The sequence below is a fragment of the Danio rerio genome, chromosome 5 (assembly GCF_052040795.2).
Source record: "Danio rerio strain M-AB ecotype USA chromosome 5, GRCz13ab, whole genome shotgun sequence".
Taxonomy (NCBI): Eukaryota; Metazoa; Chordata; class Actinopteri; order Cypriniformes; family Danionidae; genus Danio; species Danio rerio.
Genome location: NC_141025.1, coordinates 4,498,077 through 4,513,598, shown reverse-complemented (window position 1 = coordinate 4,513,598; position 15,522 = coordinate 4,498,077). Strand labels below are relative to the sequence as shown.

General features: G+C 44.2%; 2 protein-coding genes and 1 long non-coding RNA gene across 6 annotated transcripts in view; 1 reads left to right on the top strand and 2 right to left on the bottom strand.

Moving 5' to 3' along the window:
- LOC147843792 (uncharacterized) overlaps positions 1-15,522 on the bottom strand; it is a 1,319,745-nt gene that overhangs the window by 251,793 nt on the left and 1,052,430 nt on the right. The gene's annotated exons all lie outside the window — the stretch shown is intronic.
- On the bottom strand, positions 463-15,497 carry znhit3 (zinc finger, HIT-type containing 3). Of its 3 annotated transcripts, none has more exons than XR_015489984.1 (6): positions 15,317-15,497; positions 15,080-15,117; positions 13,398-13,460; positions 3,186-3,269; positions 2,735-3,109; positions 463-2,527 (listed from the first exon to the last, which is right to left on the bottom strand). XR_015489984.1 is itself a non-coding variant. In NM_200273.1 (5 exon segments), coding segments are annotated over 5 exon segments (456 nt in total). In that variant the 5' UTR covers positions 15,385-15,460; the 3' UTR covers positions 2,775-2,906.
- Positions 9,186-13,107, top strand: LOC147843804 (uncharacterized). 2 transcript variants are annotated; one of them, XM_087253204.1, is made up of 3 exons: positions 9,186-10,583; positions 10,645-10,982; positions 11,164-13,107. In XM_087253204.1, coding segments are annotated over exons 1-3 (1,095 nt in total). In that variant the 5' UTR covers positions 9,186-10,582; the 3' UTR covers positions 11,920-13,107. The 2 variants fall into 2 exon arrangements, with proteins under 2 accessions (XP_087109330.1, XP_087109329.1); XM_087253203.1 differs by having other exon boundaries at positions 9,186-10,982.

The following is a 15,522-nucleotide window of genomic DNA, read 5'->3' as shown; positions in this document are numbered from 1 at the left end:
TGATCAGAACTGAGGTCGATTAACAAATTTATGAAAAAAAAATTTAATCTCATGCATTTTACAGCAGTGTAATTCAGTGGAAGTTTTCATCTCTAACATAACAAAAGGGTAGTAAATTTGAACAGTGTGTATCATCACAGCATTTTAACTAAATATGTCAAAATAAGATTTGTCACCAAAAGTCATTCCATTTGCTGAAACACAGAGAACGTCGAGGCCAAATTAAGACTCAAAATCACCCCAGAATCAACCCCAACAGCACACAAAGGTTAAAATATTTCCAGAAATTAGTCTTTCTCCAGTAAAAAAAAACAGGAAATACTGTTAAAATCTGTTAAACAGCACGCGGGAAATATTTAAAAAGAATTAAAATTGCTCAGGAGGGCTAATCATTTTGTCTTCAACCGTATGACTGAAACAAATCTATGTATTTATAATCTCAGGGGATTAATAACAACAACATGCGGTAATAAAACTAGATTTATTTTTGGTTTGGGCTCAGGTACAACATATGATAATGCTTTAACAAACCAATCAAACATTGGATATTGTCTGATCATGCAAATAAAGAGTTTTACAGATGTGCTCTGAGTCTTTTTTTTACACATAGATAACTTAAAGGCACCTATTATCACTTTTATAAAGGGTTTAAGCACAGTTGTGTGGCAGCAGTGAGTGAGTATAACCAGCTTCGAATGTATTAATTCTATTGTTTCTAATCAGACTTGATATAAACAGTCTGCAGGAACACTTTGATGGACGTTCTCCCTTTGTATGTGTCATCAGAGGGGGAAAGCCCCACCCACTAATGACCATGTCTCCCTAATTAGCATAGGATGTTAGTCTTGTTTTTGAATCTGCTGCTATGCTGATACACAGGCATTTGTAGCTCCGCCCTCTTTTGAAAAGAGCACAATCTCATTTGAATTTAAAGCGACAGACACCAAAACAGCACAATTAGGATCAAAGCCTGAAAGGGTCAGTTTCAGAGAGTTGGAAAACATTATTTGTGAGGTATTTTGAGCTGAAACTTCCCGACTGCTCTCTGATTTGACAACACAAACAAAATGCTGAAAAACAAAAGAGCTATTTTATTTAAAGTTTTTTTCCACCCCTCGACACATCTACATTTCTCCATAAGGTCCATTAAAAAAGAAAAAAAAATGTTTAATTAAACTTTGGAAGAACAAACAGTTGTATAAATACTGTCTTTACCTTGATGACAGTCTCTTTAAGGGACCGTTCAGCAAAAAATAAAAATTCTGTCATCATTTACTCGTCCTTCACTTGTTCAAACTCTTCATGAGTTTATTTCTTCTCTTAAACAAAAAAGAAGATATTTTGAAAAAATGTTGAAATACAAGTAACCATTGACTTCCTATTTCATTCTTAACATGGAAGTCAATAGCTAGCGGTTTTGAACATTCTTCAAAATATCTTCTTTTTGTATTCAACAGAAGAAAGAAACTCATGAAGGGTTTAAAACTACTTCAGGGTTATTAAATAGTGAGGTAGTAGTTTTCATTTTTGGCGGGTGAACTGTCCCTAAAATGTTGGAAAACGGAAACCATTGACTTCTATTTTATTTTTTCCTACTATGGAAGTCAATGGCTACCGGTTTTAAACATTCTTCAAACTATCTTCTTTTGTGTTCAACAGGAGAAACTCATATAGGGTTTGAAACCACTTGAGTGTGAGAGTTAATAGTCATTTACATTTTTGGGGTGAACTATCCCTAACATGTTTTATGTCCTTTTTTTATTATTCCTATTAAGGAAGTTGATGGTTACTGGTTATGAACATTCTTCAAATTATCTTCTTTTGTGTTCAACAGAAGAAAGAAACTCATAAAGGGTTTGAGACCACTTGAGAGTGTAAGTAAATAGTAAAGTATTATTTTGGGGGGTGAACTATCAATACATGTGGGAAAACAGTAACTATTGACTTATATTCTGTTGTTTTTTTCCTAATATGGAAGTCAATGGCTACCGGTTTCCAACATTCTTCAAACTAGCTTCTTTTGTGTTAAACAGACGAGATAAACTCATAAAGGGTTTAAAACTACTTCAGGTTGAGTAAATAGTGAAGTAGTGATTTACTTTTTGGGGGATGAACCATCCCTAAAATGTTGGAAACCTGTAGCCATTGACTTCCATTGTATTTTTTCCTACTATGGAAGTCTTCAAACTATCTTCTTTTCTGTTCAACAGAAGACACTCATAAAGGGTTCGAAAATACTTCAGGGTGAGTAAATAATGAAGTAGTAATTTACTTTTTTGGGGGTTGAACTATCCCTAAAAATTTTGGAAACTTGTAACCATTGACCTCCACTGTTTTGTTTTCTTACTATGGAAGTCAATGGCTACCAGTTTCAAACATTCTTCAAACTATCTTCTTTTGTGTTTAACAGAGGAAACTCATAAAGGGTTTGAATCTACTTGAGAGTGTATAAATAGTGAATATTTGGCGGGTGAAGCATCCCTAAATTGTTGGAAAACGGTAACCATTGACTTCCATTGTATTTTTCCTCCTCCTATGGAAGTCAATGGCTACCAGTTTTAAACATTCTTCAAACTATCTTCTTTTGTGTTCAACAGAAGAGATAAACTCATAAAGCATTTGAAATTACTTCAGGGTGAGTGAATAGTGAAGTAGTCATTTAGATTTATGGGGGGGTGAACTATTCCTAAAATGTTAGAAACCTGTAACCATTGACTTCCATTGTATTTTATACTGTAAGTAAATATTGGGTGAACTCTCCCTTTAAGACATAGTTTGCATTCAAAACTTATTTATTTACCAAAACAATTTGTAAAAAAAACACACACAAAAAACCATCAGCCACAATTGGACTGACCGTATTTCAGTCTGTTAAATCAGAATGAGTCCATATGTGAGAGTTAAGATCAGTATTCATCATCATCATCCTCATTATTGTCTGTTTCTGAAGGCTCAATAATCTTCAAGCACTGATCAGCGAACTCCACAAACAGCGGCTCCTGCATGGCGTCCTTCATGGCCTTGGCTTTATTTTCAGCTGAATCCACTGACATCATCAGCTGGCGGAGGTGAGGATTCCTCAGCAGACCCTTCAATGCTTCTGAATCACCTGCACAGACAAAACCACCTGTGAAACTGCTTCCCCAAAAACAGAGGGAGTGAAGAGAGTGTGTGTGCTTTCATACCGAGCTGCTGAAGTCTCTGTAACGGCACTTTATCAGTCTGACTGTCTTCATCCAGCAGATCCTCAACAGTCCACGGCTCTTCGGCTGAAAACAAACACATTCATATTAACCATGCTAAAGTCAAAACTAGATTAAGTAAAATCTTTTCCTCTGTATCTCCTAAATGCGACAGATGTGGTGGGGCAGAGGGGACTTTGGCACATTTATTTTGGTTTCGTCCTGTTCTTTATGAGTTTTGGTCCAGCATTTCCCTGCTAAAAAATCCAGCTTAAACCAGCCTAAGCTGGTTGGCTGGTTTTAGCTGGTCGACCAGGCTGGTTTTAGAGGGGTTTTGGCCACTTTCAGGCTGGTTTCCAGCCATTTCCAGCCTGGTCTTAGCTGGTCAGGCTGGGAGATGACAATTGGAAATGACCTTATTTTATTATAGTCAGTCGTGAACTGAGGTGGGCCGGTCTGAGGCTTGAAACTCCAGGGCTGAAAAGGAGTCCCACTCCGGCCCTGGGGGGTAGGGTAGGGAAATGTTGTTGAGACGGGATTCGAACTTGCGACGCCCTGACGTGCTATTGCACCATATGTCTCCACCGCGGTGACTGAAGCTCTGCACAAGACTTTTGGCCAGCGGAGAAATTAAAATGGTCGTGCCCAACTGAGTCTGGTTCTCTCAAGGTTTTTTTTCTTCACTCCCATCAGGTGAAGTTTTTTTTCGCTCTCCGCTGTCGCCACTGCCTCGCATGGTTCAGGATTGGTAGAGCTACGCATCGATGAATTTGCTCTTCAGTGTTTGAATTCTCAGTAATGATTAAATCACACTGAACTGAGCTAAACTGAACTGAACTGAGCTTAAACACTAAAACCTGAACTACACTGTTCCAGTTACTATGACCATTTATGTGAAGCTGCTTTGACACAATCTACATTGTAAAAGCTCTATACAAATAAAGCTGAATTGAATTGAATTGAATATGTCGGCGTGCTAACCACTGACTATTGCGCCGACCAGTTTGGCTATTTTTGGATATTCAAATATAATGGACACCACCTTTCCATCAACCCAACAGCAAGCCCTGATGGTTGGCATAGGGGCTAATAATATTGACCTTAAAATGGGTTTAAAAAAAATTAAAAACTGTTTTTATTCTAGCCGAAATAAAACAAATAGGACTTTCTCCAGAAGAAAAAATATTATAGGAAATACTGTGAAAACTTCCTGAATCTGTTCAACATCATTCGAGAGATATTTGAAAAAGAATAATTATTGCATGATTGGCATGATTACAGCTAAAAAGATGATCTTACTTAATTGGAAGTCCCCAAAACCTCCCTGTTTTAAGAGACGGTTGAATGAGCTGCTGTATGTCATTCAAATGGAGCGACTAGGTCTTGAAACTTCACAGAAAAAAAGTTGAAAGCACATGGGGACCTATTTTAAGACTCTTGGGAATCTAGCATTTTACCTTTGTAAATGTCCATCTCTAACTCATATATTCATGACACTGACTTTGTATTAACGTGAATACTGTCATCTTTTTTTCTTTATATGTTTATGCTACACTGTTAAAAAATGGCCGTGATTTCAACAGTAAAAAACTAAAAATGCTACAGTACAAATCCGTGACCTGGTTAACGGTATGTTTCCTTAATATATAAGGCGAATAACCGTAAATTGACTTTCCCAGAATTCCCTGCATGGCACATAACTTTTTATGCATTTGGTTGAAATTAATATGGATCTTTTTAGTTGTTTCCCCATCAGTTATGTACATTAGAGATTTATGTTACATCCAATGTTGATAAACAATGTTTATTTCATGACTTTCATTTTATGCGTGTCACCATACTGGTGTTTAGTAGCTGTGTGGATGATACTGAGCACCTTCAATATGCTGCTACTCTTTTCTGCTTGTGGGAAAAGTTGATTGTGATGAGCTTTGGTTCATTATGTAAGGGCCTACTCACACTATGCCATCTGTACCGTGCCCAGGCCCGTTTCCCGGATCGTTTGAGAAGTGTGAGTGCGCTGAATCGGGCTCAAGCACGGTTCACTTGGCCGGCCCTGGCCCGGTTGGAAGAGGTGGGCCTGAGCGCGGTTCACTTGGGCTTTGGCGCGGTACGCTTGTCTGTGAGTGCAAAACGTGCCAAAGCCCGAAACTGAAAGTGAGACGTGACTTTTAAGGGACTGTTTCATATGGATTTATTAATCATTCTTACTGTTCAGTGAAGGCAAACTGCCGTAGTTTATTAAAGACGAGAACTCCTCGCAGCATGACAGCTGCACCTTTAACAGACCTCCTCATTCCTGCAGCACGAGGGCTTTATGATTGTTTATGAGCGCCAAAAATGGCGGATCTGTTCGGCGAAATATCTGACTGCGTGTCCCCGCATCCCTAAGGACTGTTTGGCGAAATATTTGACGGCATATCAAACGACTGAAACGATATAACTAGAGAAATCTCCACTGTGCTGCAGAGTGAGAGAGCGCTTCTCACTGAACAGCGCAGCAGCGATGACTTAACCGTGCCGAAGCCCGATATGGTGTGAGCGCGGGCCGTCGGGGGAGACGGGAGGGGGGACAAGCGTGCTTTGGCCCGGTTCGAGGCAACTGTACCTAGTGCGAGTACGACCTAACTTCCTCATCACCACCTGCATGTGGGTGTGCTAACGTGTCTAACTGTGTAACAAAAGATGTGTAGATGTTGGTCATTCAAAATACAGAGATATTACCTCGATAAATTATTAAAATACGGTAATTTACCGTAAAAATTAAAAATTACTTTTACGGTTTGTACCATGTTTTTAACGGTAAAGTACTGGCAACCACAGCTAATTAATTTTTTTACAGAGTACATGTGTCATGTATGTATATTTATGTATATTTGGACCAATAATTGACCAATAATGTCAATTATTTTGTATTGTTATATATTTTTCTTCTTTGTATTGGTATTGTACTGTTTTTGTTAAATATTTTATACAAACTGTTAAATAAAACAAAATGTTACAAAAAAAAAAAACGTTAAAGTCTGTGTGAAATCTAAATTTGCAGTGTTTATTTTGCTAGCTCACGCTGTTATTCTTAAGGTGAAGAATTAATCCATGTGTTTGTTTTGGTAATCTTCAATCAAAAATCTGAGCTTCTGCTTCTGTGTTTGGAGTGGTGGGCTGACAAAAGCCCCGTCCAGTGCTTAATTTGAGCCGGATCCTGTTTCGGAAAATGTCAGATATTCGTGTTTTGGTGTATTTATTTAATTGATCCAGCACGTTTGCATGGCGAATACCTGCATGTGTGTGCGTGTTTGTGAGAGAGATTGTGAAGAGTGCTAGTGAAAAACAAAGCAAAGCTGTGTAGACATATAAAAGGTAGTCACCAAGCTAAAGCAGAAGACACATTTAACTATTGGCCCTCAACAATATTTTCGACCAATCAGCTTTCTTGCGTCTAAAATCGCTCTCATTGGTTGGTGACTTGTTTCGTGTGCAGATAGCAGCGAAAATAAATAATGGCATAGTGGCCTGCCTAAATAACATTTAATTCATTCATTCATTCATTTTCTTTTCAGCCTAGTCCCTTTATTAATCCGGGGTCGCCACAGCGGAATGAACCGCCAACTTATCCAGCAAATGTTTTACGCAAGGTATGCCCCTCCAGCTGCAACCCATCACTGGGAAACATCCATTCACACTCATTTACACTCATACACTACGAACAATTTAGCTTATCCAATTCACCTACAGCACGTGTGCTTGGACTGTGGGGGAAACCCAAGCACCCGGAGGAAACCCATGCCAACACAGGGAGAACATGCAAACTCCACACAGAAATGCCAACTGGCCGAGCTGGGGCTCGAACCAGCGACCTTCTTGCTGTGAGGAGAATGTGCTACCCACTGCACCACCGTGCAGCCCACCTAAATAATATTTGTATTTTAAAATACCAAAGAGGCAGTCAAGCATATTTTCCTTTTTTTTTTTTTTTTTTTTAAACCTGGAGTAAATCTGATAATGAGCCTGATCAAGAGATTTGGAGAAGATGAAACTTTGCCCCTGGATCAGGATAGCAAGAGACAAAAGCAAAGCGAGTCAGGTCAGCCAGAAAACATGACGGAAGAGGGAACTGTGGGCTCTTAAGGATTAGACATAGTGAGTCATTTATATATTATTATTTTCCCCCTTACTAGGCACATACACCCACCGGCCACTTTATTAGGTACACTTACTAGTACCGGGTTGGACCCCGTTTTGCTATCAAAACTGCCTTAATCCTTGGTGGCATAGATTCAACAAGCTACTGGAAATATTCCTCAGAGATTTTGCTCCATGTTGACATGATTGCATTACACAGTTGCTGCAGATTTGTCGGCTACACATCTATGATGTGAATATCCTGTTCCACCACATCCCAAAGGTGCTCTATTGGATTGAGTTCTGGTGACAGTGGAGGCCATTTGAGTACAGTGAACTCATTGATATGTTCACCAGTCTGAGATGATTGAGCTTTATGACATGGTGTGTTATCCTGCTGGAAGTAGCCATCAGAAGATGTGCTCATAAAGGGATGGACATGGTCAGCAGCAATACTCAGGTAGGCTGTGGTGTTGACACTAGGGTTGGGCCGATGTGTTTAGACTATCCTGCTGCAAAATTTGAATTTGATTGCAGTGTTTACATGTCTGTACTACACTTCAATAATGCCACTGAAATCGTCATACTCCACATGTCTTAATCCGATTTCTGGTTAGTTCGATTATGACTTAAATTAATCAAAAGTCGCTGTGTATGAGGTAATCAGGGTATTGTCTTAATCACATTAAAATCAGAATATTGGTGTCCAAGTAAACCAAGCGGCAACCTCCTGCTCTCTCTCAGGAAGCCAATACGGAAGTAACTAAAACTGCAATTCATCTGAAATCCCGCTAGTCCTGGCCGCTCCTGGCTCCAAAACAGAGCAAATTTCAATTGAGCCCACTGTTAGAATGACCAACTTTACAGCAGAAAAAAAGGTGTTTACAGCCTGCTACAAAAAAAGATTTTGGTTAATACAGCTAATATTACCCTTCATGACAACTGTGAGGGGGTGAATGTTTTTATAACTCATCCGTTTCCTTTATATTAAGTTTGCATAATTAAGGGCGTGGCCACTTGAGTGACAGCTAGGTCTTGCTGTCGCCGTCATGTCACCTCAGCTGAATCCTGCAGATCAGCCACTGAACTCGGCATATTTATCGTATTTCTGTGTTGTTTTATGTGGCTTTACACAGTCAACTGCCTTTTGGACTTGTCTTCTACAATTATTAGATGGCAGGGCATGCTGAGTGCACTTAATTGAGCTCACAAACCATTCACGTGGCCTCCGTTTCCCATGTGAGTAAAGTTATATACTTATATACCATCTCTATACATGTATTTGTTTTATTTAAGATCATTTATTGTTTATATTTATGTTTAGAGCTGTAATGCACTGCAGAATCTGTCAGATTGATCAGCTGTAGGCTCTAGATCAGTCATCTGAAGCGCTGTCATACAGTGTTATGCTGGAGTTCATCAATAGTCTTACATTAACTAACACAGATTATATCTGAAGTGTTTGGAAGTAATTTGCGTTTTCCTCCTGTTGAAAAACGTCATAAGAACAATGTTTAGTGGCTCAATGTATTACAGCAGTGTTTTTAAAAGTCTAAACACTTTATTGATGTAGTGTACAGCCAAGCACAAGTGGTCAGAACACAAACGAGTCGCAGGTGATAAAGTATTAAGCGTTTCTCCCAAAGTAAAGTGTGTCTGAACCAGGTCCAAGCTAAATGCCAGCAGGTGTCTGTAGCTCCGCTCACTCTCCGCCTGTCAGGGTTCTGCCACTTTGGTCTTGTAAATTCTTGTTTTTGTGGCAGAGCTCTGACACTTCTCATGTCGGGTCCTGTTTCTGTCTCTGTGTGAGCGCGCGCCGTCGTGGGTGTACGTAGAGTGTGCGCGCTCCTGCTTGACGCGGCCGCGCGCGCGCTCTGCGTCACTCAGACGCGTGCGCTCTTGTACTCGTGTTTGTGTTTTCGTTTGTCAGCAGCGTGGTGTTTCATTCCCAGCGTCTCAGTCTTGTTGGTTTCGGTTTTGGTCGGCGCTGGGATGAAGCATGCACGCTGCGTGTGTGTGCGCACGGTGAGTGCTTTCATTCATCGTGTGCTCGTGTCTTGCGTCTTTTGTCAAAGCACGTGGCTCGGTGTTTACATTGTGGTCACGTGCTTTTGTCGTGTGCTTCAGTGTTGTGTTGTGTGAGCGCATGGCTTGTATTGTCTCTCTGTGTCATGCGCTCTCCCGTCTATTGTCTTGTCCCACCCACCTTGTTACCTTGTTTGTAATTATTATTTTCACCTGTCCGCCTGTCTGTTTATTGGTTTGTCTTTCCTATTTATTCTCCTAGTGTGCTCTGTTCCGTGCTGGTCCGTTGTTGATTGTTCCCTTCACTGTTGTATCTGCTGATTTCTAGTCTACAACAGTGGTTTAAGTATTGTCTTGTCAAGTTCCAGACCTAGTCTAGTTGAGTGTGTAATATGATGTTGTGTTTTTCCCCACGTGGGTAGATTTGAGTTTTGTTTTTGTTTTATTTTTCATTAAACTCTTCATTCCCTGCATTTGGGTCCTCGCCTCCTCTCCATCCACCCCCACATATCGTGACAGAACGGACCAGCCAGAATGAGGACCCAGCGGAATGAAGATGGCTCCTTCGCCAGCCGCATTACTAAGTTGCTGCATTTGCAGTCACTGAAACAATGTGGCTTGAATTTGGAGGAGTTTGCGGAGAAATTCCGCAAGGCAGCTGAGGGGCTGAATTTTAATGACTGGCTGCTTATGACCCACCTAAATTTTGCTCTGGACAAGCCCCTTCTTCCCCTGCAGATCCAGAGAATGGTGGGCTGGTCATACCAGCAATTTATTAATCACATGGTTCAGCAGCAGGAGAAAGGTATCCTTCAGGAGGAGAGGATCCCTTGCACCACCAGCGCCGCCTCCCAGCCCATGTCCAGCCCTCAAGGGCTGACCCGCACTCAGAAGCGGAGGTTAAAGAGGAAAACCTCTGCTGCAGTGTCGGCTCCAGCCCCTGAGCGCCCTCCAGTGTCGGCTCCAGCCCCTGAGCGCCCTCCAGTGTCGGCTCCAGCCCCTGAGCGCCCTCCAGTGTCGGCTCCAGCCCCTGAGCGCCCTCCAGTGTCGGCTCCAGCCCCTGAGCGCCCTCCAGTGTCGGCTCCAGCCCCTGAGCGCCCTCCAGTGTCGGCTCCAGCCCCTGAGCGCCCTCCAGTGTCGGCTCCAGCCCCTGAGCGCCCTCCAGTGTCGGCTCCAGCCCCTGAGCGCCCTCCAGTGTCGGCTCCAGCCCCTGAGCGCCCTCCAGTGTCGGCTCCAGCCCCTGAGCGCCCTCCAGTGTCGGCTCCAGCCCCTGAGCGCCCTCCAGTGTCGGCTCCAGCCCCTGAGCGCCCTCCAGTGTCGACTCCAGCCCCTGAGCGCCGCTCAGTGCCGGTCCCAGTCCGGCTCCTTGCCCTGCCGGCACCACCCAGACGTCTTTCCCTGCCGGCCCCAGCCCGGCTCCTTGCCCTGCCGGCACCACCCAGACGTCTTTCCCTGCCGGCACCACCCAGACGTCTAGCCCTGCCGGCCCCACCCCGGCTCCTTTCCCTGCCGGCACCTACCAGACGTTTAACCCTGCCGGCCCCAGCCCGGCTCCTTGCCCTGCCGGCACCTACCAGACGTTTAGCCCTGCCGGCCCCAGCCCGGCTCCTTGCCCTGCCGGCACCACCCAGACGTCTTGCCCTGCCGGCCCCAGCCCGGCTCCTTGCCCTGCCGGCACCACCCAGATGTCTTTCCCTGCCGGCACCACCCAGATGTCTAGCCCTGCCGGCCCCAGCCCGGCTCCTTTCCCTGCTGGCACCTACCAGACGTCTAGCCCTGCCGGTCCCAGCCCTGCTTTTTGCCCCAACCAGATGTCTTGCCCTGCCGGTCCCAGCCCGGCTCCTTGCCCTGCCGGCACCAGCCCGGCTCCTTGCCCTGCCGGCACCACCCAGACGCCTTGCCCAGCCGGCGCCTTCCAGACGCCTTGCCCAGCCGGCGCCTTCCAGACGCCTTGCCCAGCCGGCGCCACCCAGACGCCTTGCCCAGCCGGCGCCACCCAGACGCCTTGCCCTGCCGGCGCCACCCAGACGTCTTGCCCAGCCGGTCCCAGCCCGGCTCCTTGCTCTGCCGGTGCCACCCAGACGTCTCGCCCTGCCGGCGCCACCCAGACGTCTCGCCCTGCCGGCGCCACCCAGACGTCTCGCCCTGCCGGCGCCACCCAGACGTCTCGCCCTGCCGGCGCCACCCAGACGTCTCGCCCTGCCGGCGCCACTCAGACGTCTCGCCCAGCCGGCCCCAGCTCGGCGCCCTGCCCTGCCGGCCCCACCCAGACGTCTCGTCCTGCCGGTCCCAGCCCGGCGCCTCGCCCTGCCGGCTCCCCTCTGGTCTCCTGCCCTGCCGGCTCCCCTCTGGTCTCCTGCCCTGCCGGCTCCCCTCTGGTCTCCTGCCCTGCCGGCTCCCCTCTGGTCTCCTGCCCTGCCGGCTCCCCTCTGGTCTCCTGCCCTGCCGGCTCCCCTCTGGTCTCCTGCCCTGCCGGCTCCCCTCTGGTCTCCAGCCCTGCCGGCTCCCCTCTGGTCTCCAGCCCAGCCGGCTCCCCACAGGCCTTCAGCCCAGCCGGCTCCCCACCGACCTCCTGCCTTGTCTCCCCTGATAGACTCTCCCTGGGTCGTCCCTCCTGCTCCTCCCTGGTGTTCCCTCTCTGCACCCTGGACGGACCCTCCGGCTCCACCCTGGCTCCCTGCCGGGGCCCCCGACCCACTGAATCCACCCTGGACTGTCCCTCCTGATCCTCCCTGGTCTTGCCCTCCCATCCCTCCCTTGTTTGTCTTGTTGGGTCTGGCTTGGCTTCCCTCCCTCCCTCCCTTCATGTTGTCTTGCCTGTTCACCCCCCTGTCTTGTGTCTGTTGATGTTGCCTGTTTTGTTGTCTTCTAGTGTTTCTTGTCTGTCTTGTACCTTGTTGGATGTTCCCTTTAGGGACGCCAGGTGGCGTCCCTTTTGGGGGGGGCTAGTGTCAGGGTTCTGCCACTTTGGTCTTGTAAATTCTTGTTTTTGTGGCAGAGCTCTGACACTTCTCATGTCGGGTCCTGTTTCTGTCTCTGTGTGAGCGCGCGCCGTCGTGGGTGTACGTAGAGTGTGCGCGCTCCTGCTTGACGCGGCCGCGCGCGCGCTCTGCGTCACTCAGACGCGTGCGCTCTTGTACTCGTGTTTGTGTTTTCGTTTGTCAGCAGCGTGGTGTTTCATTCCCAGCGTCTCAGTCTTGTTGGTTTCGGTTTTGGTCGGCGCTGGGATGAAGCATGCACGCTGCGTGTGTGTGCGCACGGTGAGTGCTTTCATTCATCGTGTGCTCGTGTCTTGCGTCTTTTGTCAAAGCACGTGGCTCGGTGTTTACATTGTGGTCACGTGCTTTTGTCGTGTGCTTCAGTGTTGTGTTGTGTGAGCGCATGGCTTGTATTGTCTCTCTGTGTCATGCGCTCTCCCGTCTATTGTCTTGTCCCACCCACCTTGTTACCTTGTTTGTAATTATTATTTTCACCTGTCCGCCTGTCTGTTTATTGGTTTGTCTTTCCTATTTATTCTCCTAGTGTGCTCTGTTCCGTGCTGGTCCGTTGTTGATTGTTCCCTTCACTGTTGTATCTGCTGATTTCTAGTCTACAACAGTGGTTTAAGTATTGTCTTGTCAAGTTCCAGACCTAGTCTAGTTGAGTGTGTAATATGATGTTGTGTTTTTCCCCACGTGGGTAGATTTGAGTTTTGTTTTTGTTTTATTTTTCATTAAACTCTTCATTCCCTGCATTTGGGTCCTCGCCTCCTCTCCATCCACCCCCACATATCGTGACACCGCCTCTTTGCCCTTGTTTGGTATCCCGCCGTGGGTGTGATGACGCGCGAACAAAATGGCGACGGTTGGCCGCGCCTACTTGTGGCTTCTTTTGCGCTCTTTAGAAACCTATGGGTGACGTCACGGATACTGCGTCCATATATTTTACAGTCTATGATGTAAACGTACTCTGTTACGTTTCTAAATGCTCAATGGCAAATAATGTCCCAATTGATTGGAATCCACCCATAGTTTTCTCTCTTCAGAAACAGTAAAGAAGACAAAAATAAATGGAATAAAAATGACTGACCTGTGCCGACCGCTGCTGGTTTGCTGGAGGCTGGATCTGATTCTTTAACTGGATCACATGAATCTATAAGAGGTAGAAAAAAAATAAAGTGTTGGCCATTTCTGAGGGTGGTATTATTAACTAATAATAATAATAATAATGACTAATAATACCAATGTTTGTTAATTCTGGCTAGTTTCAGTCATTCCTGCATTATTACACTTTGAACACATGACCTAAACACTGCTTATGCCATTATAATGTTTTATATCTGAAATATGCACTACTTATATATGATTATATCACTAATTGTTGGTTATTTATTAACAGTAATTAATACATTAATACATAGTTAAAGTATTACACAGTAATAACAACAATCAGTAAAATACAATAACTACTGCAAACATTCATTCCTTCATTTTCCTTCAGCTTAGCCCCTTTATTCATCAGGGGTTGCCACAGAGGAATGAACCGCCAACTATTCTGGCATATGTTTTACACAGCGGATGCCCTTCCAGCTGCAACCCAGTACTGGGAAACACCCATACACACTCATTCACACACACTCATACACTTCGGCCAATTTAGTTCATCAGTTCCCCTGTAGCGCATGTGTTTGAACATGCAAACTCCTCACAGAGATGCCAACTGACCCAGCCGGGACTGGAACCAGCAACCTTCTTCCTGTGAGGCGACTGAATAATAATGTAATTGAATGTAATGTAATAAAATGAACTTCAGCTACCACTGCTTATATTACTACTTGTTTTGTCGTCATTCATAATAATGGTAATAATTAATTAATTTATTTGATCAATTATTAAATGACAACAAATTATTATTATCACTACTATTACTGCTGCTGCTATATTACTGTTAATGAATAAGAAATCCCAAGACAAATGAATTAATATACAATAATAATGCCGCTTTTTGAACGTAATGAATAGCTTTGATCTCAGTAAACCTATTTGTTTACAAAATGTAAATATAGTTTACAAAATATTATAAATATTGAATCTAGAGAGTGTTAAAACACACTTTAATCAAACTAAATTTTTATATTTATTTATTTTTCACTTGATTTTTCTTGTTTATTACAATTTCATTTAACATTTTTCCTTAAGAAATTCATTTGGGCGTGCTAATTTTTGGACTCTGTCGCCTCTCAGCAAGAAGGTCGCTGGTTCGAGCCTTGGCTGAGTCAGTTGGCGTTTGTATGTGGAGTTTGCATGTTCTCCCTGTGTTGGCGTGGGTTTCCTCCGGGTGCTCCGCTTTCCCCCACAGTCCAAACACATGCGCTATAGGTGAATTGGGTAAGCTAAATTGTCTGTAGCGTATGAGTGTGAATGGGTGTTTCCCAGTGACGGGTTCCAGCTGGAATAGCATCCGCTGTGTAAAACATATGCTGGATAAGTTGGCGGTTCATTCCGCGGTGGCGACCCCTGGTTAATAAAAGGAAGGACTAAGCCGAAAAGAAATTGAATGAATGAATATAATTATGACTACTATTACTGCTGCTATATTACTGTTAATGAATTAGAAATAACAACACCAATAATTAAAATACAACAATAATGCCACTTTTTGAACGTAATGAATAGCTTTAATTCACAGTAAACCTATTAGATTATAAAATGTAAATACAGTTTACAATATATTATAAATATTGAATCTTGAGAGTATTAAAACACACTTACCATCTTCCTTGTGCCTTTTGAAGCAACTCACCGAGCAGCTAGAAGGAAAAGAAACACTTTTATTGGATCATTTGTTGGTTTCATAAGCAAAACATGAACTTTTAAGTTGTATACGTTTATTTAATGTTTATTTTCAACACTTCCCCCCTTTTCATTAGCTTAATTATAATAATAATAAGTATAAAACTGGCACTGATTGCGAATATGTTGATTTTTCAGTTGCTGGTATCGACTTACTATCTGATTCTGCAGGCCGGACATCTGTATTTAGGTACAAGCTCGCTACAAACTCCGCACAGCTGCATGACTGATCGACTAAATCAACAAACAGTTTAAGAAAAGTCTGTATATTACGACTCTAACAGCAGGAACCACGTGCGTATGTTGTTGACAGCGTGAAGGACTTTTAAGTCACTTCAGGGGAGGTACAAACAGCGGAGTGA